General features: G+C 35.5%; 1 protein-coding gene across 1 annotated transcript in view; it reads right to left on the reverse strand.

Moving 5' to 3' along the window:
- Positions 1-1390: 1390 nt before the first annotated feature.
- Positions 1391-24167, reverse strand: part of LOC139694746 (scoloptoxin SSD552-like) — a 34141-nt gene continuing 11364 nt past the window's right edge. The window contains exons 4-9 of the mRNA XM_071593250.1: positions 18515-18636; positions 4908-4986; positions 4446-4624; positions 4231-4331; positions 4041-4135; positions 1391-1721 (exon numbers count right to left, since the gene is read on the reverse strand). Of these exons, the coding sequence (XP_071449351.1) occupies positions 1612-1721; positions 4041-4135; positions 4231-4331; positions 4446-4624; positions 4908-4986; positions 18515-18636 (686 nt within the window). The 3' untranslated portion in view covers positions 1391-1611. The remainder of the gene's footprint in view (positions 1722-4040; positions 4136-4230; positions 4332-4445; positions 4625-4907; positions 4987-18514; positions 18637-24167) is intronic.

Genomic DNA, 24167 nt, shown 5'->3' on the forward strand with positions numbered 1-24167 from the left:
GCCTAAGGAATTCTACAAATTGAATGATTAACAGTGTAACATTACCATTGTTGTAGACAGCACACTAGTTGCAAATTGCTGTTGATAGTAATAAATCACTCTTCAAAAGGCAAGGAAATTTAGGTATTAATTCTTTCCTAAAGTATTCCAGAAATATTTTTTTAGACAAACAAATTTGCTGTGATTATCCTCTTGATTCATTGTCAGGGGCAAGACCCGATGATGTGTTAGTGAACACTATTTCACATCATGATAGATCTTTTATTTAGAGAAAAAGTGTAATTTTTTTAATTCTTCAATAACATTTCCTTTTACCACATCAAGGCTGAAACTGTGAATGCAAAGTCAACAACAATTTGATGCAGGACAATTGTGGTGTTTTCAAGTTAGATTTTACTGAAATATATGGAAAATAATGATATATGGTCCGGAAAAGTCAGAGTGTGTTAAGATCTGAGCTAAAAGGCTACCCTAATATTGTGGCAGAAATTTTTGCATAAGTGATGAGTGTATTTTTTACTCATTTGGTATATTTTAATGTTTCACATTATTATGGCCATTGGAGTTAATCTAATTTTATCTAAGTTGGCCAGATAGCTCTCACTTCATAGCTGTCAGGTTTTATAGTTTGAAATTTTTTATCAGTATCAGTTTTTATTTTGGTAATGAATTTTAATTATGATAATTTTTCAAAATTCTGCTTTGTAATGACAAATTTGTGTATGCATTTGAAGAAACAGTATTCCAAGTTTAAAAAATATCTTCTTCTTATTGTTAAAAATTAGAATCTGGTTCTGCAATAGTTTCATTTATAGACATATGTGTACCAATTTTCACCTTAAAATGTCTAAAAACATCTGAATGAAGAGCTAGGTAGTTCTCTGAGGTCAACTGTAAATTAATTGCAGTAAATAAAAACAAAAGAACTCAGTTTGAAAAACTGGTAAAATTTGGTTAAAAAAATCCATCTAGCAGTACTTAAAATGTAAGTCAGAAACCAAATACCTGCCAATATCACTTGAATAATAAAATAAGTTAAACTGCTGCACATGGGATACATGAATCCATCTGGCAATGCATCAAATGAAAGTCAGATATTATCATTTATCTGCCAATACCCCTTGAATGATAAAATTAGTAAAATTGTCCCACATAACATGGGATTCTTGTTTAGCGGTACCCTGCTTCTCACATCATTCAAAGATCGTATTGGACATTAACGTAGGCAGGAAAAAAGAAAATGTAAACTTATTATTTGTAAAGTTTTATTAAAAATAATCAATGTAGACAAACTATATGTTCAGTAAATATTTACACAAATATACAGATGGAAATAATATAGACTTATACAATTAAGTCAACAATCCTAATTTACAGCCATCCAAGTTGTCTTTCTTACAGAATGTGTGGAGTGGATGAATGACCATATAAGGCATCAAACTGCCTTAAGTGTGATTCCTGCCATTCTGAAGGAAATGGCTTGAATGTGATATTATGTCTATCTCGGGGGTTATTTTCATGAAAAAGTACTCTTCATTTTCCACATTTGCACCTTGAAATAGTACTTCAGTATAAAAGAGGTGATGATAATCACTGATATCAGGCTATGAATCACCTGCCATAATAATATGGTTGTGGGTAATAAGGCTGCCGTGGACCAGAGTAATAACCAGCTGATGATGCTGAGCACACGGGACCAGGAGGATTAGACCCAGGAACCTCTGCAAAATTATATGCACTCCTTAAGACAGAATCAAATACAAACGACATTATTAAATTTATGTAGATAGTATTTCCATTTCATTTGCGCAGTACCGTAGATGGAGAGAGGATTACATGGTATCTCCTTTGGTTTATGCCATATGTTCAAGCTCATTCAGGGTGAAATGCATCATTACATGCAATCAACCAGAAGATGAGTTTGATAGGTGAAAATAATGTTTGCGTAATACTAAGACTAATAGTGAGAGTAACTCCAATATTAACTGGGTAATAAGGGGGCACAATTCCTGATTTCCTATGATGCCCGAGGTTTCTCAGGGAGATCTGGAGCTCCAAACATCATGCAGCTTGGATGAAGCTGAGAGTGGTCAGTGGGGTTACTCTCAGCAGGGGTCACAGAATGGGCCCAGTCCTCCATCCACTGACATAATCCTAATTTTAGGAAGACATATCCCTCGCGCTATTATTAACCCAAAACAATCGAGAGAAAAACCTCCAACCTCTATTTGTGATGTCACTTTTTCCTATCAATGCCATATTTTAGGAAATTTGTGGCTTAAACTCTCTTTGAATGAAATTTCTAATAAACTTTAATTCATTCTTCTTTACAAAAACTTGGGAGAAATAATGGATGGTAAGTGTTCTCTGATTAATAATAAAACTAATACATACAAAAATATTGTACAGGGAATGTTGGCACCAAAGAAGTAATGATCCAAGCAAGGAGTTAAAGTATGGAATCAGAATTATTTCTTATCACATTTAATCCTTTTTTTCATACTGAGACAATTTTTCTCAGCAGGGATCCCATTTCAGCTTTCCATCTCTTAAAAATGCTGGATAGTTGGGGGAATTTTGGGAGATTGTAGAAATGGACTGGATATGAGGTTCAAATGAATTTGGAAGAGGCTGGACTAAGATGAGACTAATGCTACCGGTATGTTTCTTTCCTGCCTTCCTCAAGGTAGTGCATTACCTACCACTGCATTGTGCCATTAACTGTGATATTTAAGGTGTGAAAAAAATTGCATTTAAGCTGCTTTCTACTATGTTTCTGTAATTTCATTGCATCAAATACCATTAAATACATCTTAAGGAGGCAAATTTATAAAATAAATCTTTCAGCTCCTTAAGAGCACTCAATCAATGCACTTGACCTTCCTATCTTAAGAAATCCACATAATCATTAAAGACTGTCACGTGCCATCTAGGGATGATACACAAATATATTAAGAAGAAGAAATTAATATATTTTTTATTTCAGAAATAGAAAATATTACCAGATCTTACTATATTTAGGGAAGGTAGAGACATTGGATTTCTCTAAAAATGGAATCTTATGAAATGAGATGAAGTGTGAGAGGGCTGTATCAACAAGCGCCCTACAACCTTGGATGTCTTCTAAACATGGCCCCACAATTATGCCACCTAGCCTGCAACCCCTGTACTCAGACATCAAACAGGTCAATCAATGGACAAATTAATATGGATCCCACCCTTTTCTATTCACATCTGTGTTGTCCCATTCATGGGTAATCCCGAAGTGGAAGCTCAGCTGCCAACAAAAGTAAGACCAGTATGATATCAATGAAAGGAGAATGAATGACTGCGAGTATAAGAATTAAACAGTACCATTGTATTATTTTGCCCTTTAAATTTTCACTTATTACCTGAGTTATTCATACCCTCTGAAGGTAGGGCATAGCGATTGCATATTATAAGTCCCTCCCCCATTTGCTCGAGTTTAAATTCATCTGATAGAAAAGGTATATGGATGTAGGATGTGTAGTCCATACTATTAGTATCACTGAGCTAATGAAGCTGTTATTTCTCTTTATACCGCTAATTGACCTAACTGTAGCAATATCATAAGTATACCGCTAATTGACCTAACTGTAACAATATCATAAGTATACCTAAGTATACTTATGATATTGTTACAAATCAGCTCAATTTGTCATTACATTGTAGTCCAAGCACTGATACATTTATGCAATGTATCAGTGCTTGGACTACAATGTAATGCTCATGTTCAAATATTTCAAAGCACCTAATATAAAAAAACTTATTAGAGACATTTTCTTCTGAGACTATATTTATTTAAAAAAACAGTGACTATTATCTGTATAAATATAAATTACCCTTCAGATCACATAATTAAATATTTGGCATAAATAATGGTAGTGCTAATATGCATGTTTGGAATTTAAATTTGAGTATTTTGGTATAGGTATTGATAGAGCCTATAAAATCAACTTCGTGGCCCATGATAAAATAATTTGCTTTAAGGTGAATTAAGATAATTCTAGAATATTTACCACATAGCCCAGAGTATCTCCCTGATGGGTATAATCCAAAGGAAGAACAGCTGGGTGCTCCAGAGTGATACAGTTGCCCTCCTACAATGTTACCTCTAGAAGAAAAAAGCACAGTTTGAAATGGATAAAATTACCTTAGGTAAGAGTTTGGAACAGGCACTTATTTCCATATACATAAGTAGGTACTTACGCAGGGCCATAGTTGCAAACGTAAAACTTGGTGTATCCTTTCTGGGGGTCAACGTAATAGCTGTATCCACAACCAACCAAATAAGTGTCACCCCATACCAACTGCAATATGTAATTAAAATGATTTCTCTGATAGCAAGTATCTTGACCACTGTAATGTCATATTTAAGTAAGATTTGACTATATCTTATTTTAGATTATGGTTTCAATATGCACCTGTGAATAATGTCCTGTGCTGTGGCTGAACTGATACTGCCTCACATTACTACTCGGGAAATAAGATACTTCTGCAAACCAATCGCTGATGCACTTGCGAAAATCTGGACTAGAACCAGATGGACTAGGATGCCCATAGGTCCATGTTGCCGCAATATTCTCTCCGACTGTGAACCTGCCTGTAAATATTGTAAATATATAAATAATTTGCCATGGTAATGAAATTGATATCTATTCCTTAATTTAGTTCAAAGTTAACTTAACATCGACTGAAGTAGTTACTGATATGAAAATACCTTCTTAATTTTACATCATGTTTTGTAGCACAGGTACCAACTTAGTATTTTGAGTTGATCACTTTTGAGAAATGTTCTTCAATGTTACTATAAGTTTGTGGTTTAAAATTACTATCTACATAAACTCTTGGTCTGTCTACTTGAGAATTATTCTCTTAACACTTACTGCTTCTTGGGGAATTATGTGAAACCCTTCCTTGATTGGCCCAGTTCTGTGCTATCCGTGCAAGTTCATCATCCCAAACCTGGAATGAAAGTCAAATCCAAGTTTAGTTAGTTAAGTATTGACAATGCTACCATATATTTATTTTCCCTGAAAATATGATAAAAATTACTTAATATGTACATGTTTGGGGTTCTAGTAATAAGGATTTTTGCATGAATATTGCTCATCCTGGGCATATCGGCCTTTGAGCCATAAATTAGCAGTGACCGATGTCCACTGATATTAGGAAGTCATGGTGGCTGTAGCTACTTAATTTCTAGTAAGTAACTGAAAAGCTCATCCAATAATATAACATTTTTTAGTAGAAGGAAATTTAGACATATGCATCTAAAAGCCACATTACCATTGAGTACGTTGAATGGCAGGTAATATAATATACTTTATTCATATTAATAAATGGTGCAACCATATTATGTCATTGGTGTAAATATTACTCAATAACATAAATTTATAAATGTGATGAAATTTGTCACAAAGGCATTCATGAATTGAGTAAAGTAGGTTAGCAAGTAACCAGGTATATGCCCTATTCTTGGAATTTGGGATATAATTCAATTTCAATTTATTTGGCAGCCATTATTATAATTGGTTGTTCATGTTAAGAAATGAGTTTTAAGTTGAGGAAAGTCTATAATGGGTAGTATTTAAATTTACTTTACCCCTAATGGTGTAGTTATGGATGTGAAAACTTAATTGGTAAGATTCTATATTAGATTCCACATGAACCAGAGCCTTGAAGACATATAAACTAAACACAGCCATAATTCCATACATAATAAAAAAAGGTTGGAAGGAATCATGTGGTGGTTTATTAGCAAAGAGAGTGAATAACTCTCTTTGGTAGGAGCAAGATTCATTCAATCACCTGTGGAGAATGACCCCATAACTCAAAACCATAATTCAAATGACATTGAAACAAGGCATAATATACAATGTTAAACGATACTCATTTGAAATGAGAAAGTTGAGCTTTCTGAACATGTAAAATGTAAACAGCTCTACTCAGTTTATAACAGATCTGTCTGATGTGGCTCTCCCAGTTAGTTTTGTATCAATATAAATTCACAGTATTTTAACATTTTCAATTTCAGTTATTTTTGATTTGAGACTGCATGCAGTATGCTGGTTTTTTTTTTTCAGCATTTGGATGCAAACGATTAATATCAAATCATTCCTTAGCCTGTCTTCGGGCATCACCAGATAGTGCCTCTGCATCTTTTGGATGTTGACCTTTTTGTACTAAAGTAGTGTAATTGGCAAATAAAACAGATTTAGATATCATATTAAAGGGCAAATCATTAATAATGGTGATTAACAGTATTGGGCTAAGAATTGAGCTTTTTGAGAAACCACATTTTACTTTAAGAGCTAAAGATCGACAACCTTCAAGTTCAACCAATTGGTGGTGATCACCACCAATCAGTTTGGGGTATGACTTCATTAGCTTCAGTGCAACTTCCTTGACACCATAATATTCGAGATTTTTAAGCAATACTGAATAATTTATACACCTGAATGCCTTACTAAGATCACATGGTGTTACCAAGACTGATTCCCTCTTTTCAAACATGTTAGTGAGGTAATTAACAATGGACTCTAGAGCCATAATTATCAATTTTGCAGATTGAAAGCCATCCTGTGATTTGGAAAACATTATTTCACTACAAAAATGATACATTTGATCTTACATTATAGCTTCAAAAATTTTACAGAAACACTGGGGGATTGGGAGGGTTTTGGTCACCTCCCTTACTAACTACTACCACTACCAAAAACCGAGACTGTGGAAATGGGGTGATAGTTTTTAAATCATCTTCATCTCCTTTTTAATGGACAGATGCTGTTTTGGAATATTTTTGGAAGTCTTCTGTCTCAAAACACAGGTTGAGTTACAAAGCTAATGGTTTTGCACTTGACTACAGAATTAGACAGACCATAGATAGTGTTGCTATTGAATTTTAACATTTTTTTTGTATTCGATATAATATCAAATGAGGTTACAAACTTCCATGTAAAGTTTAAATTACTTAGAAGAGGATTTTGCAGCATTTTGCAAATTTTGGTAGCATCAAATTTATCGGAGAGCATATTGTCTTCAACAGCATTCGAGAAAAAATAGTTTACAGTATCTGGGATAAAAGGAAAGCTTTCTTTTGCATTATTATAATCAGCTTCTTTATTGATTGCTCTCCATGCTGCCTTTGGTTTATTTTCTGCATTACAAAAAGTCCAAATATGCTTTATTTTTTGTACATATAATTGAATTAGAATTATCTCTTGTGTATTTAATGTAAGCCTCTTTGTAATGCAGGCTCACTCTGGTTTTGTAAGAGTGGTAGTAGCTAAGTAACTCATTTCTAAGAGCTAATAAGCACACTTGATATTGATACTACATTTAAACATTTCTTTAACAAGTTTGTAATAATCTATAATCTGCCTACCCTTCAAAAACCATTACTCATTACTTCCAAACAAGGCCATAGAAATGTCAAATGTCCACCAGAGCTGCTTCATATGGCTGATAGGGTTTGAAATCTACATTTTCAGTGCAAATGTTTAGACTTCTCCCACCATGAAATATGTATATAACTTCTTAAACAATACAAACGTCAGATTAATGGATGCAATAGAAATCACTTCAACCAGTGTATTTTAAAATCAAGTAATCTTAGCAAAACTGCATGGAATGTTATTAAACAACAAACCAGCAGTAATGTAAGTCAAAAAATCTTCCTTTTATAAAGTTCAATAATATTCCAGTATCAAAACCACTTGATATTGCTAATTACTTCAATAGTCAATTTTGTCAACTTGGGCAAAGTAGCAGTCCTCCGGTTCACAATATGAAAACCTGTCCAAAATCAATAATTATCACACCATCAGACTCTTAAGAAGTTGAAAAAATCATCATAACTTTTAACAATAAATTGTCTGAAAGGTATGCTGGGGTACCTGTGCTAATCATTAAACTGGCAGCCAAGATTACCTCTCTCTGATATTTTTAAACTGTCTATCGCTTAAGGACACTTTCCCACTGCACTTAAAACCTCTTTGGTAATTCCTATCCATAAAAAAGGATCATACAGTGAATCCGAATATTCCTGGCCAATTACAATAATTTCTGTTTCCACTTAGATTTTTGAAAAGCTATTTTACAATCGAGCTGTTAACTATTGAAGCCACTCCAATCTTCTGCATTTTTCCCAACATGGCTTTATAAAGGGAAAGTCAACCATAACTGCAGCCTTTCAACTACCATAATTAATAAAATCATCTGAGGACTTTTCAATCAAAAAGAAGTAATTGGTATTTTTTGACTTATCTATTTGATACCATAGATTACAATATACTCTGCTGTAAATTGATCAGCATTGGCATTAATGGTATTGCTTTATCGTGGATCAGATCTTACCTCTGCAATCAAAAACAAATGGTCCCGATAAATCTCAAATATAAGTCTGGTGCCAGTATTTTTAGGTCCAGCCTAGTTGAAACAAATTGTGGAGTACCTCAAGGCTCAGTACTGGGACCTTTTTTATTTATCATATTCATAAGTGACCTCCATACTTATTTACCAAATAGTGAAGTAATATTATATGCTGATTATACGTCTACATAAAGAATAGGAGAGAATTTTACAGATGTTAACAACTCTGCTCGTCGTACTCCAACAAACGTCTCAAACTGGTGTAGGTCAAACAAATTGCTATTTAATGAGAATAAAACATGTTTTCTACAATTTCATCATAAAATTAATCCACCTATTTTAAGTCCTCCTCATAGAGCAGATTCACGTTAATCTATTCACCAGTCCAATCCCACCAAATTTTTAGGATTATCTCTAAATTAAAATCTGGACTGGTATTTTCATGGTGATACAATGATTAATACAATTAAATATTAAACTATAATTGAAATATAAATATTGATGAACTATTAGTTGACAAATTGTGATGAGAATGATGTTTTTGGGAAATGTTGTGTTCTGTGCAGTGATATTTTTTTGCATTATTACTATTTTATTTCTTTTCCTTACCCTGCTGGCCATGTTCTATGTCATGACCAACAGAACAAAAAAGTTATTATTATTACTAATAACTCCTCAGCATACCAAAGATTATTTGTCCTTTCGGTGAGGTTACAGTTCAGTAATGTTTGAGGAAAGCAGTGTTCAAAAATGTCTAGGAAATAACCTAAAAATCTAGGAAAACTAAATTGCTTAGCTAAACCTGTACAAATACTATGCCAATTGACATTAGTCAGACGCAGTTTGACTCTCTCTTGAACATTCCACTATAATGGGTCTAATAGTTATGGTTTTACTTCTATTTGAAAATTTCTGCAGAGTTATTTGAATTCTAAAAGTGAAGCTTATACCTTGATGGTCATACAGGAGGTAGTCAATAAAACTTATACTATGCAGTTCATGACCACAATTGGTAATTACATTATCTAAACAGGCAGAAAGTCAAGTTGGCTGTTTGTTTGCTCAGGATTAATTATAAGAAAGCAGAAGATTTTCAAGAACATGACTATCAATAGTTTTTAGGGTAACATCAGTGTTAAAATCTGCACAAATTAAGATATTGGCCTTCAAAGTCAAGAAAAAGGACAGTACTAATTCCAGTTGATTTCAGAAATGTTCAAATATATATCATCAAGAGAGCAATGCACAATTTCTGATTAGAATCAGGTCCTTCAACATGATTGCAGATATTTTAAGTGTAAATCTATACAGAATGTTTGAATAGATAACTTTAAAAAGCATAACTTTCTTAAGACAGGTACCACTAGTTCCTACCAGTTTTTCCAGAACTGGAAGATATGTAACAACAAGCTAGTGACTGGTTCTCAGCTAATAAATGATTTTAAATTGTGAAAAAACACAATATCTTATACGTGACCTCAGAAGTGATGGTAAAGCTCAAAGCTCTGTCAAGTTCATGGGGTTTTTTATTGTCTCTAATCTTTCCTGGAAAAGTCATGTAACTGCAATCTCCAGAAAACTTTCCTAGAATCTCTTTTTAATCAGGAGACTTAAAAGCTGTGCTCCTGAAGAACATTTGAGATTTGCCTATTTTGTCTTTTCCCCAGGTCACCTAAGTTATGGCCTACGGCTTTGGGGACAAGCAAGTAACACAAAAGCTCTGCTCATGTTACAAAAGAAAGCAGTTAGGATGATAACCAGCTCTGGCCACCATGAATACGCTTGTTTACTATTGTCAGACTAAGAGTGATGACGGCCTTTAGCATATACCTTCACTAGAGCATAATTCATATAATAAATGATGTAAATAACTATGTATTAAGAGGCAATATACACAACCATAATACGAGGTCAAGAAATATGTCAGGCATTATCCAATGCAGATTGTTAAAATCTTCCACCAGTCAGATAACCTTGCCTGAAAATTGTACAACAAACTTCCACATACTGCAGGACAGACTAGCTACAAAGGTTCAAAAACGTAAATAAGGATTGGCTGATTTCAAACCCCTTGTATTCTTTGAGTGAATTATTTTGACAACATCTATCGTGGAAAGTGCTGCTCTTTGATGAATTAAGATTATTATAATTATGTCAGTGATTGAAACGAGGAAAATAAATAAATAAAGGGGAAAACGGGCAAATAGATAATTAAACTTTCGCGCTTGTTCGTTAAGCGATTAGGCGGTGAAATTTTCTCAAACACGTTTTTATATGTCTTTCAAGGTTTTATATGATATATTAGGAAAGCTTATGTTGTAATCCTTCATTGATTACTTTAGTTGGTCCTGAATTCGGATTATTGCTTAGTTTATGTATCACCTGTTTTTTTAGAACATTTCTAAGATTCTTATTAATATATATTTCTAATTTGCTTTCATCAGCTCTAATACATCATAGTTTCTGTTGATGAAGGTACTGCTAATAATGGGAAAAATGGTTGAGATATAATTTTTTCTAAATTATTAGAGTTAAAGTAAAGAAGAGGTTGGGTGCATAGGAAGAACGGACTAAGTCATCTTAGGTAAGTTGTGTTTAGTCTTTCTTTAATAAGCTCTCCTGAAGTAGAGCATTATATTGGTACTTTTTTAGAAGTCATTTCAATTTGAACATAAAATGCTATACTGTAATGAATGGACTTCATAAAAGATTTATTTTGTTTGCTCGATTCATTTTGAAATAACCATCCTACAATCATAGTGATTACATCTGGCTAGGAGTTTTATTCTGTAATTCCTTGTATCTTATGGGGGCATTAAAATAATGATATGAAAATATATCCGACTGCGTTGGAGTTAATTCCTTTTATTAAAGTAGAGGGACGAAATAAGTCAAAGTAATTTGGTATCAATAAAAAGTCGAGTTTTGTAAGTAGAGAATTGGTGAACGTGAGAATATTTCAAGTTTCCTAGGAGTAAACAGATACTTAATTGTGGATAATGTGACTATTATTCATTATTTGTCTTCATAGCCTACGCTATATTTCAGTCAAGATCTTTCCTCCTCACCCTTCATGAATATAATTGTTTAAATACAGCGATATGACAGGATAAACGTATCCATTTAGCTTCGATGCTTTGTAAATTATAGTACAAATCTTGCTCTCTCTCTTTTTTAATCCTCATCTTTCTTTCCTTCGTACCCACAAAAATATCTAAGCTTTCAACAGGTAGTATTTTCGCACACTGTAACGAGCGATTCGTTGCTTAATGACTTAATGAAGCAATTAAGTTAAAATTAAATTTGTTGCTAATCATCAACCCACAAAATACAAAAGTTATTGATTTGCTTAGTCTAGTACTGATTTACTTAGTCTGTATTAATGTGATTCACTTGGGATTGTGACTAAATCTCATTTTAATGTTTCATTTAATGATAAGTACACAATTTGGAAAAAGCCATCCTAAGGTTTGTGAGAAAGAAGTGGGCGAACAGGCCCTGTTACAGGCTAATGCTGTTTACCATTGTAGTATGAGTTTTCAGAGAGGCATCTCTTACTTTATTGCAAATGTGAAAAGTGTAGCTTCCTGAATGGAAATGAAGATAACGATTAAATGTTTTAAAATTAAACTGCAGAGATAAAATCAAGTAAATATTTTTTTGTGGCATTTATGGATTATTCATTGGAAATGTATTTGATAAAGCAGCTGAACTTCATTTCTACTTCCTCCATTCCACAAGAATATGTTGTGAGATACCCTAAAATCACTGTTATCCTTGCAGCAGCAAGTTGGAAAGGTCTGGATAGAGATCAGAGCAAGTCCGTTCAAGCATTCATGGAGGTGGAGATGTTCACTTTACCTGTGCTGCCCGTGGTTTCCTAGGAAATAGTAATATTCAGGAAATTTCTGAGAATTAGTTGATGCTGGTGGCGTCCAGATGCATCAGACAGATTTCAGCGGGTGGCCTTTTGTTGATAAGTGAACACTTTAATGTACTTAACTGCCTTACCGCCAATTGAACACCTTCAATACCTTTCATTACCACCTTAATGCTGAACTCTTTGAGGGAACCTGGTTTGGAAATATAATGCCCCATAGTATTACTATCTATGTACAACATTGCTTAGTGCAGTTTCCTGAATCAACAGTGAAAAATCTATCTTAGGGAGAAAATTATTGTTAAATTGCCCATCATGAAAGAAGACCACTTTGGTCTTCTTCCACTGATATTTCTATGAAGAGATTTCAGTGGAAAAATACAATGTTCCTCATTTAAATTGTATGATTTTCCACATGGTAAACCCACAGCCAATTAATTCAGTAAAATCGCCCTTTTTGTACACATACTCTCTGCCTTTCACAGTGACTCCATTACCAGATCTTTGCACCATAGTGCTTCCATTGCTGGTGCTGAAGACTTTTTAAATTGCAATAAACGAAAAATCAACATTGTGTCTACATGCAAGGGGAAGCAGGGGTATTTATCAGCTTTCTATCCCATTAATCATCACTAAAATGAAATATTTGACGTGTTATATTAGTAAACTATTACTCACATTCTCAAAAGGAGTTCATTTTTTCAAGAAAAATAATTTTCTTTAACTTCATGACTAGAAGGTGATTTCTAAGCGAACTCTCTGCATATATACTGGCCCTCCCTTTCTTGGACACTTTCGAAATATTGGCAGATTTTCTATTTTTGTGAAATGATCAAGGGCAATACCAAAAAAACCTTTTCACCAAATGTGATAAATTTTGAAACTTTTCGAGCACACTCGATTCTTGTGAACATTCTCATCAGACTTGCATGACTAAGAACTGCATCTAACACTAACTAGGGAGTGTAGGCCATCAGCATTTGTTTTTGGGAGAATATCTATTGCATAAATAGTTACGAGCAAAGGGCTGCTGTTAAATAACATAAACCTTTATTAGCCATGCCATTAAAAAATTACTATAATACATTTTCGACATAGACCATACTTAATTAAACTGTTATGGCTGATAAAGAGAATGTATAAAAATTATTTTAATCAACATTTGATACTAATTTGAAATCTATATTTAAGAATTTATTAGATATTTCTATTTATAATTTAAGTCTATGGTCAGTTTTTGGGCCTTAATTCATGAAACTGAAAATTACGTGGCATTGCCTAAAATAATTTTTATTAGTCGCTGTTAATTCAACTCCAAGAAAATCTATCCTTAAACAACCCACCTATAATTGCTACATTTTTATAAATTTTCAATAGAAATCATTCCAAAATTCTTATGGAGAGTATGAACCACACATTACAAAACATGAATTAACAAGTTACCCATTGTGATGGTACTGACATAATCTCCATGATGCTTAAAATTCTTTGCTATAAGTTTAAGATTGTAGACCCAAAATTAATTTTGCGGTTTTGTTAATATTCATTGCACAAAAATCATTGCATCAGATATAACATTTACATCCATAATGTAGTTATCTTAGCATTGATTATTTAATATGATGTTATATCAGTTAGAAAACTTCCAAAGATATCCTACGACAGAGTGGCTGCACCACATTCCAATCCTGTATTCATAAGAGTATTTTATTGAAAGGTTAATTAAACTTCCTCAAGATCGTTTATTATGGTTAAATTTCATAGTCACTGAGAAAACCTCGGTATTTTTATTCATGGCTTTGTCTATTTATGCAGTGTTATAATTATTCACCGTTCTAAGCTACAAATTGAGTTATATATAAATCACAGATTCAAATATTTGCTAAAATTCATTCAAGCTCAAACCTCCTCCAGGAAGCCTATTTACTTTGAATTTCAAAACGTCCCCATGCCACCAGTAGCTCCTTCAATGATTCACCTCTCTAAAGTCATATGCTTCTATGGTAGCTTGTGAAAAAAGTGGAGGTAGTACTCCACCAATTAGAGCAAAAACGGTTTCTTTGGTGCTAGGTTGTATGCCCTTTGTTCTAGACGTGTAAGTGGTGCACTTTGGGGTAATCACCTAGAAAGGCTTGAAGTATATGTTGATGTCCTTGATGGATCCTTGATGGATTATGACGTAAGACAGGAGGGAACAGAACTAACTAACACTAACCAACAGCATGCATGTTGTTTGGTAATGGCCTCACCATTAGCGCATGACATGCATGCAGTATTTAGTGGAACTTGAGATGGCATCTAGTAAACTAGCCGTAGCTTGGAAGCATATTTTCTAAATTATTTTTACTAAAATCAAGCATGAGGATCATGATCAAATGAGAAATATTATTTATCAAGTGCCGAATAATCATATGTACATTGGTTAGCGACCCAGTATGCATGTCCTAAAAGTGCTTGCATATCACACTGAAAAGTGACCTAAGCTCAAAAACAATGCTTGTACTCTTCTCTTCAATGCCAAATAATTGTTTTTCATGGCAGCCCTTGATTTTCCTCTGATTCTTACAGTCATAATGTGTTGGGATTTTCATCCTCTTTTCCCAAGCTCCATATGCATATTTCCTTGTGATACATACTTCATGAATTCAACACTTCACTGAAGAATACCTACTCCCTTCCTAGCCTCATGGCTCTCCTTTTTCCCATTGAGTTGATAATACTTAATTCCAAATTAATGAGAGAAAAAATGTTTGCGGTAGCAATATTCAATGCTTTGCGCATGCTTTTCTACCTGAATGCTTCTTCATTTCTTTACCATCTCTATCATGCTTCGGTTTCACACATAATTTGAAAAAAACATTGTGGATGAATATTAATCCTTAGGCTTCCATGACATCTATTTGATGAAGGAGCCACAGACAGAAAACAGTTGCGATTCTTGGCAGTGGGCGATATGTGTGGTCAGAACCAGGACACGCGATTAAGTTCGACCAAACTAAAGTGCTGGCAAGAGCTGGCATCATTTTCCGAGACTCATAAGAGAAGCGGTAGAAATAATGAAAAATCCCAGCAATTTCAACGGTGAGGATGGCTACACCCTTACTTCCACATGGAAAAGGGTAATTCCTATTTGCCACCAAGAGAGAGCCAATCAGAGAGCTCTGGGCCAGTCAGTATATATAGCGGCCAAATTGCCTGAAGATGCCAGTTGTCCATCAACACACCTACAAAATGGTAATATCTGGGAGCAGCATGGATCCTTCATTGTGGATGAATATTTTACTGTTATGGTTTATTTTTTCCAAAATAAAGTAGTCATTGAAAAAGGTCCCCTGCAAGGGAGTCGGACTTGCGCTTGCCACAATTAATTAGGCTGTATCATGTAGAACACCAGGTACAGCAAAACAACCAATACAAATCTAACTATTGAGTCATTCCCAATAAGAAATATTTTAGTGCCAAACACAGATTTAGCTTACATGTACTGTCACTGTTTAGCCACCTGGCAATGAATCATAATTATGCATGGCTTAGGTACTTTCATCGTAGGTTCCCTGGACAATGGAACTAACTGGGTATAAACATACAGAATGATTTTGGAGAGAATGGGTAACATGCCCCTTATGACCAATACCTTATTTTATATATGTGTAATATTAATGATTATGTAAGCTTTGTGAGTGTGTGTGGAATGTGAATTGTGATATCAGTAAGAAACTTTTGTTTGCATTTATCAGAAATCAAAACCAATATTCTATTTGAAATTTAAAAGAATTCATTTGACTGAAAAGTTCATGCTAAACTGTAAAGAATTGAGCTTTTCTTATCCACAGTCCTTAAGGTGTTTACAAAATGGTATTTATGTTTAAAAATTGGATTTTGGGATTAGCTTATGAAAGTTTGTGGGTAGAAAAGTAAATATTCCTCCAGTGCTCTAGAGACAGAAAGAAATCATGGTGGTAACATTTTTAAATGGCTCATAATCGCCAACACTGAGCCATCACATTATCATTAACTTACCTGGTGTTATTTTGACTGTCTTGCTCCTAGAATATCTCTCACAGCCCATGTCAGAGGAAAGGGCTACGGGATTTCCAAACAGTAGTCCTGTCTGTACAAAATACTAGTAGTGGTCTTCTTTCGTTTGGAGTGACTCAGTGGATTCAAAACTGATGCCTGACATTTTCAAGCAATATTGATGATTGGGGAGAGAGCTGGTGTGGTATTATAGCTTCGTCTACTTGTCTTCAATAATGAAAAATCAGTTGAGTCTAAATGAATTTCCAATGTTGTCATATACTACACTATACTGCATTGTGAAAGGGCAATGAGAACATACTCAAATAATTGGAAGAGATTGAGCCTCAGATTTTGAAGCGAGGGACAGCCAAAGTGCTCACACTTGATCTGTTTGGCAAATGGTTACCAAGAGATGAGGGTACATTTATTTTTCCTGTGATGGGAACAATTCATGTAGACATTGGTGGGTGATTCATGAAGGGGAAAAATATATAATTGCATATTACTCTAATGTCTGAAGAACACAGGAGGAAAAAAAAGGTGTGTGGTATACTTTGAAAATGAGAAACGTAGGGATGATAACTCATGTGAATAATAATGATAAGAAAATGAAGGTAATCACATTCTCAAGAAGTAAGAAAGGCTATGAAAAGCATAAAACTTGGAGGACATGAACTAGATAACAGTTCACCTATTAATTTCGGGAATTTAGAAGGGAAGGATGGAGGAAGGAAGCGTTTTGGAGGAGGGTGGGAGTGGCGAGGACGTAAAGAGAGGAGTTGCTCAACAATTAGGCATTAAATAAGAGACAGGAGTTGATGTTGACATCTTGAGTTAATATGTAAAGAGAAACTTTTAATGTGGAATGTAAATTTGTATTGTTTGGAAAGCTGGTCATTCAAGCTAGAGGATATAAGTGTAGATTGGAGGCTTTCAAGATTGGATCTGGGAAAGAATGGAGAAAAGAAAATGGACAAAAAGAAAACATTATGAAGTTTTTGGGCAAGATATGGTAAGAGAGAAAAAGGTTGTTGGGAGCTATGCGGTACAAGTGGATGTAGGGGATACTGCCACGTGATGGAATGCTGAAGATAGTAAGAGAATGAGAGAATGGTGGAAGAGCGGGAGGGGAAGAAGAGGAATTTTAGATAGAATTAAAGAAGGGAGGAAATATGCCGAGCTAATGAATGAGTCATGAAACATGAAATATGGGGTTTAAGGATATTTTTTGTGTCTATTATTTATGATCTAGGAGTAAAGTAGAGTTTAGAACCTGAAGAATGCTGCTTGTACACGTAGAAAATTGGATCAAGATCTTGGATGAAGAAGTGCAGCACAACCTTGTTCGTGGAAAAGGTATAGCAGCTTACTGAATCATGAAATATCTCCTTAACAACACTTTTGATGAGAGAAAATTGCATTCTCTGGGCAGAATTTGATACTACAGTGAAAGATTTTCAGATAATAAGGGTACCACGGTTCAAAACATTACCTTAAAAACTGATAAATAATTCATAAAATTAGGCTCTGGCAGAGCTATACAACCTATTATGTGATATGTATATGTTTTTGGGAAGTACGACTAGATGAAGAATGTCTGAGGGTCTGAATAGCAAAAGTGATAGAAAGCATAGAAAAATGTCAACATTTTAGAAAAATTAGACTGACATATGGATTGAAAATTATGGCAAGTGTAATCTGCCAGAGAAAGGAGAGGAGGGCAGAAAAATGTTTGGTGCTTTCCCGGCGTATTTGCTTGATGAAGTTTTCTCGGGTCTTCCACCGGGTCAGGGGTTTCATATTGACCAATATGGAACCCCTTACCCGGTGGAAGACCCGAGAAAACTTCATCAAGAAAAACGTTTGAGTGAAAAGTGGTTTTGTTCGAGAACATAGAGGAACAGGTCATTTGAACACTTTAACGAACGATTTATGGGTATTACTCCTGAAAATGATGAAAATAGGTTCAATGCGAAATTTTCATTTTTCATGAATTTTCATTAATTTAGAATACTCAACTATTACGCATTAATATCGTTCTCAAGTGACATTCAACCGTCGTTTTTGCATTTAATTATTTTCTTCGTAAAATAATCAGAAGTGCAAGAAAAAAATCGGCAAACTGTGAAGACTATGAAGTTGCAGTCGTATATAATTATTGGTTATGTTATTTTTGTTACGTATTGGATCTAGAGAGAGTTCTTAGATGCACACCCTTACCATTTCTTTCATGTTAGCTGCTGGTGGTTGTCCGTGGACTTGTCCGTTAGCCACTCTTTGTCTCATCTGATTGTGCATGCTGAGGATTTGCTGCTTGTCCCCGCAACTCAGCTGGCCACTGCCTGCGGAGAGAAAAATCGAAGAGAAGGTTTACGCTGAAAGTGAACAACACAGGAAGTCAACAGACTAAAAATAACCATGATATGTATTTGTTTGGAGATGTTTGCTCCTTGAAATGAAATTCTGACATAGCTTTCGTGAAACAGTGACCTTGGGTGTGACGTTTTACAAGTCGTACGCTTTGTCAGTGTTTCATTAGCTCTCGAAGGTGGGTCATGTGTAATTAGATTGAATCATGCGCATGAATTTCAAATCTTTATTCATCAAAGAGCAGCACTTGCCAACATAGATGCCGTCAAATGAAAAACATATCAATGCATGCATTCATTACCTTTGTAAAAAGATACATAGTTATTAGAAAGTCACTCCTGAGTAGTCCAGTTCAAAATATTCCCTTAAATAATACAAGGGATTTGAAATCAGTCAATCCTCAATTATATTTTTGAACCAGTCTGTCCTGTGGAAGTTTGTTATAGAATTTTAAGGCAAGGTTATCTGACTGGTTGAAGGTTGTGGACAATATGCATTGGGTTATAATGTCAAACATATTTTTTGACCTTGTATTATGGCCGAGAAAACACTACCATCATTCGCTTCTTTTCAGGAATGACCTCTTGTGACCGTGACAGTCCTTAGGGGTTCGATAAACGAGGCACTTCGAGGACTCACGGCTCATTACATCTTACAATTATCCCGAATAATTTTCCTAGTAGTAGTAGTATTTAGGGGAGGCGACCGACAGCTGAGGTTATTTGCGCCATTAGGGATAGACAGGAAAGGATGAAGAGTGGAGAGAAACCCGGCGTTGGCATTAGCCTACTCTTAACGAAAGGCGCCAAGGGGCCCGCAGCTCAACGTACCATCCAACGGACGGCGTACTCACTCAAAGTGCCCTCCACAAAGCACCTCAATTAGGAATCGGGATACCACTGAAAAATCCGAATACCTTTTCTAAAAAAACGTATAACTCCTTTATCTATCAATTAAGCACCCAAATATATTTACAATTATTGTAAATGTTGGTAAATCCTCTTCTCATCATACATAAAAATGAAATTCTCAGACTACGAATGGCATTTTCTCGAATTTTGTTTGCATACATTTAGATTTTCAATTCCAGAGTTTAAAAATTTATGAAATTTAGCAAGCCGATTTTAAATATTAAACGAGTGTTCGTAAACAAAGTGAATTTGTTGTAATAGTCGATGATTTTTGTGTCACATCAACATATTCTCGTCTCGTCAGACATCGACTCCTTCCAAATTCTGTGCATCCATATTATACATTTATGTATCAATGTCAAGGTAAAATTTTCAAACAGTTATTTACCTCATTTCATGTCTGTACGTGGGTTAGTATGAAGAATGTGCGAGGGCAATGCGAGGACGCCTAATTCCATCGGAAAGTAGTTACAGTAGGATTTAAATATTTTAGTACCCTGTACCATCCACCGCTAGGGTGTGTGGCGGAAGTGTTTCTTACTCTCAACTCGTCATTATTTCCGATTGTTCTTCTAGGATCATGTTCAACGACACCAAACATTATAAATTCACTCCATTCTATAATTATTCTCCGGCCATAGAAGTACCGCACAGTTCCGTTGATCCTTGCGGAATTCATACGGACCGGGGTCTTCCGTTTCATCCGTTGAAATAATTGCTTAAAATCCCATCAATCTCCCAATAATCCTCTCACATTTCGGGTTCTTGTGCCTTCATATTCTCCCCCTCTTTTCCCCATCGTTCCTCCTTTTCCTGCAAGCATCCTTTTATTATTGATTCTTGAGCACTTGCGAAGTCGTTTCGCTAGAATTATGGCGCCGCACATGTACACATTTTAATAATTTAATGGCGTTATCATGTCCGCCTTAGTTAATTTAACCCCTCGCTTAACACTTACTTCAACCTTAGATATGTTTGTACCCTATAAGCCACCGTTAGGGTGTGTGGTAGGGGGTGAATGCTCACCAGAATAATTTTGACCCGAATATGACCCTACCGCGGTCGGCCACTGTTATTCTGATCCCCTATTGTTCGTGGAAAAAATGGTTCTACTCTTAATCTATGCAATTTTATTGACATGATCTCGCCTATTGTAGTACGATGGGGCTAATAATACATTTTCAATATCACTGCTAAAGAGACATCCTTCCAATTTATGCAAGAGATTTAAACTGTAATTTTACCTTCGCTCCGTGAGTGATCCCCAGCTTAGAAGCACTAATATTTTGGATACGCTACTAAGTTTATCATAGCTACATTTGACAAATCTAGCTCCTCTACGCTGCACGCGATCCGATTCGGCATTTAATCCTACTTCGTGAGGATCCCATGATATACTAGCAGCATATTCTAAATGAGGCCTAACCAACGACAGACAACATTTATTTTTGACTTTTTCATCAAATTTGTCCAGTACTCTTCTAATAAATCTTAATTCTTTGTTAGCTTGTCCACATATTCCCCGTGCATGTTTCGCCCAGGAGAGGTCGTGAGTAACGTCTAACTATTAATCGAGTCTCAATATTCTATTTCGGTGTTCCCGATGCGGTAGCCATTCGTGACTCCATCTATCACTTCTCTTTAAACCCGACCATTCAAAATGTCTTTAATCCAACCCCGGATATTTTTATCTATGCCAAACGCTTCTGGTTTTGTGAGTACTTTACTATGAGGTACTTTGTCAAAGACTTTCCTAAAATCTAGAAAAACTGCATCCACTGGAACATTGCTCTCTCCCGAAGTAAGATTATTATGAACAAAAGCCGCAAGTTGTGTCTCACAGGATCTACCCTTTCGAAACCGTGCCGATTTTTCATTAATAACTGAAGATTATCGAGGTGTATAACGATTGAAATAGCAACTAAATGCTCCATAACCGTACAAGAAATGTATGTAGGGAAATAGGTCTGTAATTGCCCGGTTCATCCCTGTTTCCATTTTTAAATATTGGTGTTAAGTTACCCGTTTTTTTAACCCCTGGGAATCCTGTGATCTACCAGAGACTTCTTAAATATGATTTCTAGATATGAAGCAATATCCGATGCTAGATCCTTAAATTTACGAGCAGATATTTCATAGGGCCCAGAAGGATTTATCAGATTTAATATTTTTCAGCAAACGTTCTGTTCCATCACACGAGATTTCAATTTTGGGCCTCGGTTGACAGGCATGATTTGGTGAGCTATCGGAGGCATTTCGTGAGACATTGGTGAAGACGCTTTGAAAGAAGGAATTTAATTAGTCAGCTTTTCCAAACCGCTGGTCATTATTTCGCTTTTATCATTTTTGAGTGAATTAACAGTCGACTCATTCCCTTGAACCTCTCCGACGTGCGACAAAAATGCTTTTGGATTCTCTTTCAAAATTTCCGCTAATCTTTATATTTTGAATTCGCTTAACGCCTTCCGAAATTCCATCTTGGCATTAGTCTTAGATATCTTGTAATCATAAGTGATCTTAATTCTTTCATCGGCAGAGATATCATCCCTAATAGTTTTCATCTTGGCGTGGCATAGCCTTTGGCGTCGCAATGCCTTTCTAACATGCGCGTTGTACCATCAAGGTTCCGTGTTATCTTTTTAAATATTTACTGGGAATGAACTTATTACTGCTGAACGCGTGATCTGTAGGAAGTGAGTCCGCGTATACTCAGTATTTTGGTGAATACTATCTTTCTTAAAACTTGTAAGTTGATTCTGTAGCACGCACTTTTAGCCATTGTAGTTCCCTTCTTTGAACAGGTAAATTTTTCTTTTAGGCTTCTTCTTTCTGACCCCATGCAGGGAAAACTTAGCATTCACTGCCCTTAATCCTCATCATTGATCATTTATTCCTTTTATAGTGTTTATAATTAAGACTTTTCCGGAATATTTGTTGCAAACAAATCAAGAATATTATACCCCCTAGTTGATGAAGTGACAAGTTGATGCAAGGAGTTCAACGTAGAAGAACTCAATAGCGACTCACAGATGTATTTATTTGGCTAAACCACCCGTTTTAGAACTATATGTGCTCTAATCAATTGGTGGGACATTGGAATCTCCAACGATTACTGTCGCGATCAACCTTCTCGGTTTTAGTTTATTTTATTGCACCATTAAGGAATGCTGTTATGTTGAGCAATTTTGTAGATATTGTTTTTTTTAGTGGTGTCATTCTGTGACACAAGCATAAAATTCGAATGATAAAACAATATTTATTTTGTAAATGTGTCCGGTATAACTTTCCCGGAGCAATGGCTGACTTAGGACGGCGGCAGAAATGTGCTTTTACGTGCTCACACAGTGAATTAGTCCTCTCGCGAGAGTTTCTTTTAGCATGAAGAGTAGAGGCCTAAGCTGAATTGAAGCAGCCACGTTTTCATCTATGATAAAGCCTCATACCATAGCCGTAACAGTATTGATGTCGTTGTGTAATACAGAGTTAAGAAAGAGAGCAGGAAATGCCTCCGATATCGATACTTTTGGACATCACCACGAGGAATTCTGTCATGACGAATAATGGTGATGTGGAATACTCTAGGCTTACAGCAACCCAAAATAGATATATCTTGAAAAAGGTATATACTCTCTCTTTGCAGATCTAGTCCATACATTTTTGCAGAAACAATCAAGGCGTCAATCAAAATTCGTCCCGCGGGTGCTGACTGATGAACAGACACAAAAACGTGTGGACATTTGTCAGGAACTCCTGGATCGAGCTAATGCCGACCAAGAGTTTCTTAAAACCATCGTAGCCGCTGGCGACCTGGGGTTTACAGTTATGATGTTGAGACAAAGGCCCAGTCTTCTTTGTGGAAAGGTCCTCATTCTCCGCGACCAAAGAAAGCTCGCATATCCCGGTCCAATGTGAAGGTCATGCTGGTGTGTTTCTTCGATTGGCAAGGGCTGATTCATTATGAATACCCCTCATGGTCAAACCACCAACAAAGATTTCTACTTAAAGGTTATGAAGAGGCTGAGGGTCGCAGTGAGCCGAAAGAGGCGAAAACATGCGGAGAAACAATGAATGGCGTTTCCACCACGATAACGCGCCAGCGCACACGGCGCTGATCGTGGCAGAGTTTTTCGGCAGAACCGGAACTTCTGTAATCCCACAGCCGCCCTACTCTCCAGACGTGGCTCCATCAGACTTTCTTTTGTTTCCAAAGTTGAAATCAACCTTGAAAGCGCGCCGATTCGGCTCTATTGCGGACATTAAAACTAATTGTACGGTGAACCTGAGGAGTATCCCTGAGGCGGCTTCTTACCGGGCAGGATTCGAGAGCTGTAAGAAACGTTGGCAAAGGTGTGTCGTCAGCCAAGGCATGTACTTTGAGGGCGACAAGTTCGATTAAGCTCTATCCGCCGAAATAAACAAGCTATGAAATCATTCCTGTCTCTTTTTGATCACACCTTGTATTGAAATACCAACTATTATATATATATATATATATATATATATATATATATATATATATATATATATATATATATATATATATACACAGATGTCGATATTTAGACCATAGAGACACAAAGAAAGGACACTCA

The sequence above is a fragment of the Hetaerina americana genome, unplaced genomic scaffold (assembly GCF_022747635.1).
Source record: "Hetaerina americana unplaced genomic scaffold, ioHetAmer1.1.p SCAF_54, whole genome shotgun sequence".
NCBI lineage: Eukaryota > Metazoa > Arthropoda > Insecta > Odonata > Calopterygidae > Hetaerina > Hetaerina americana.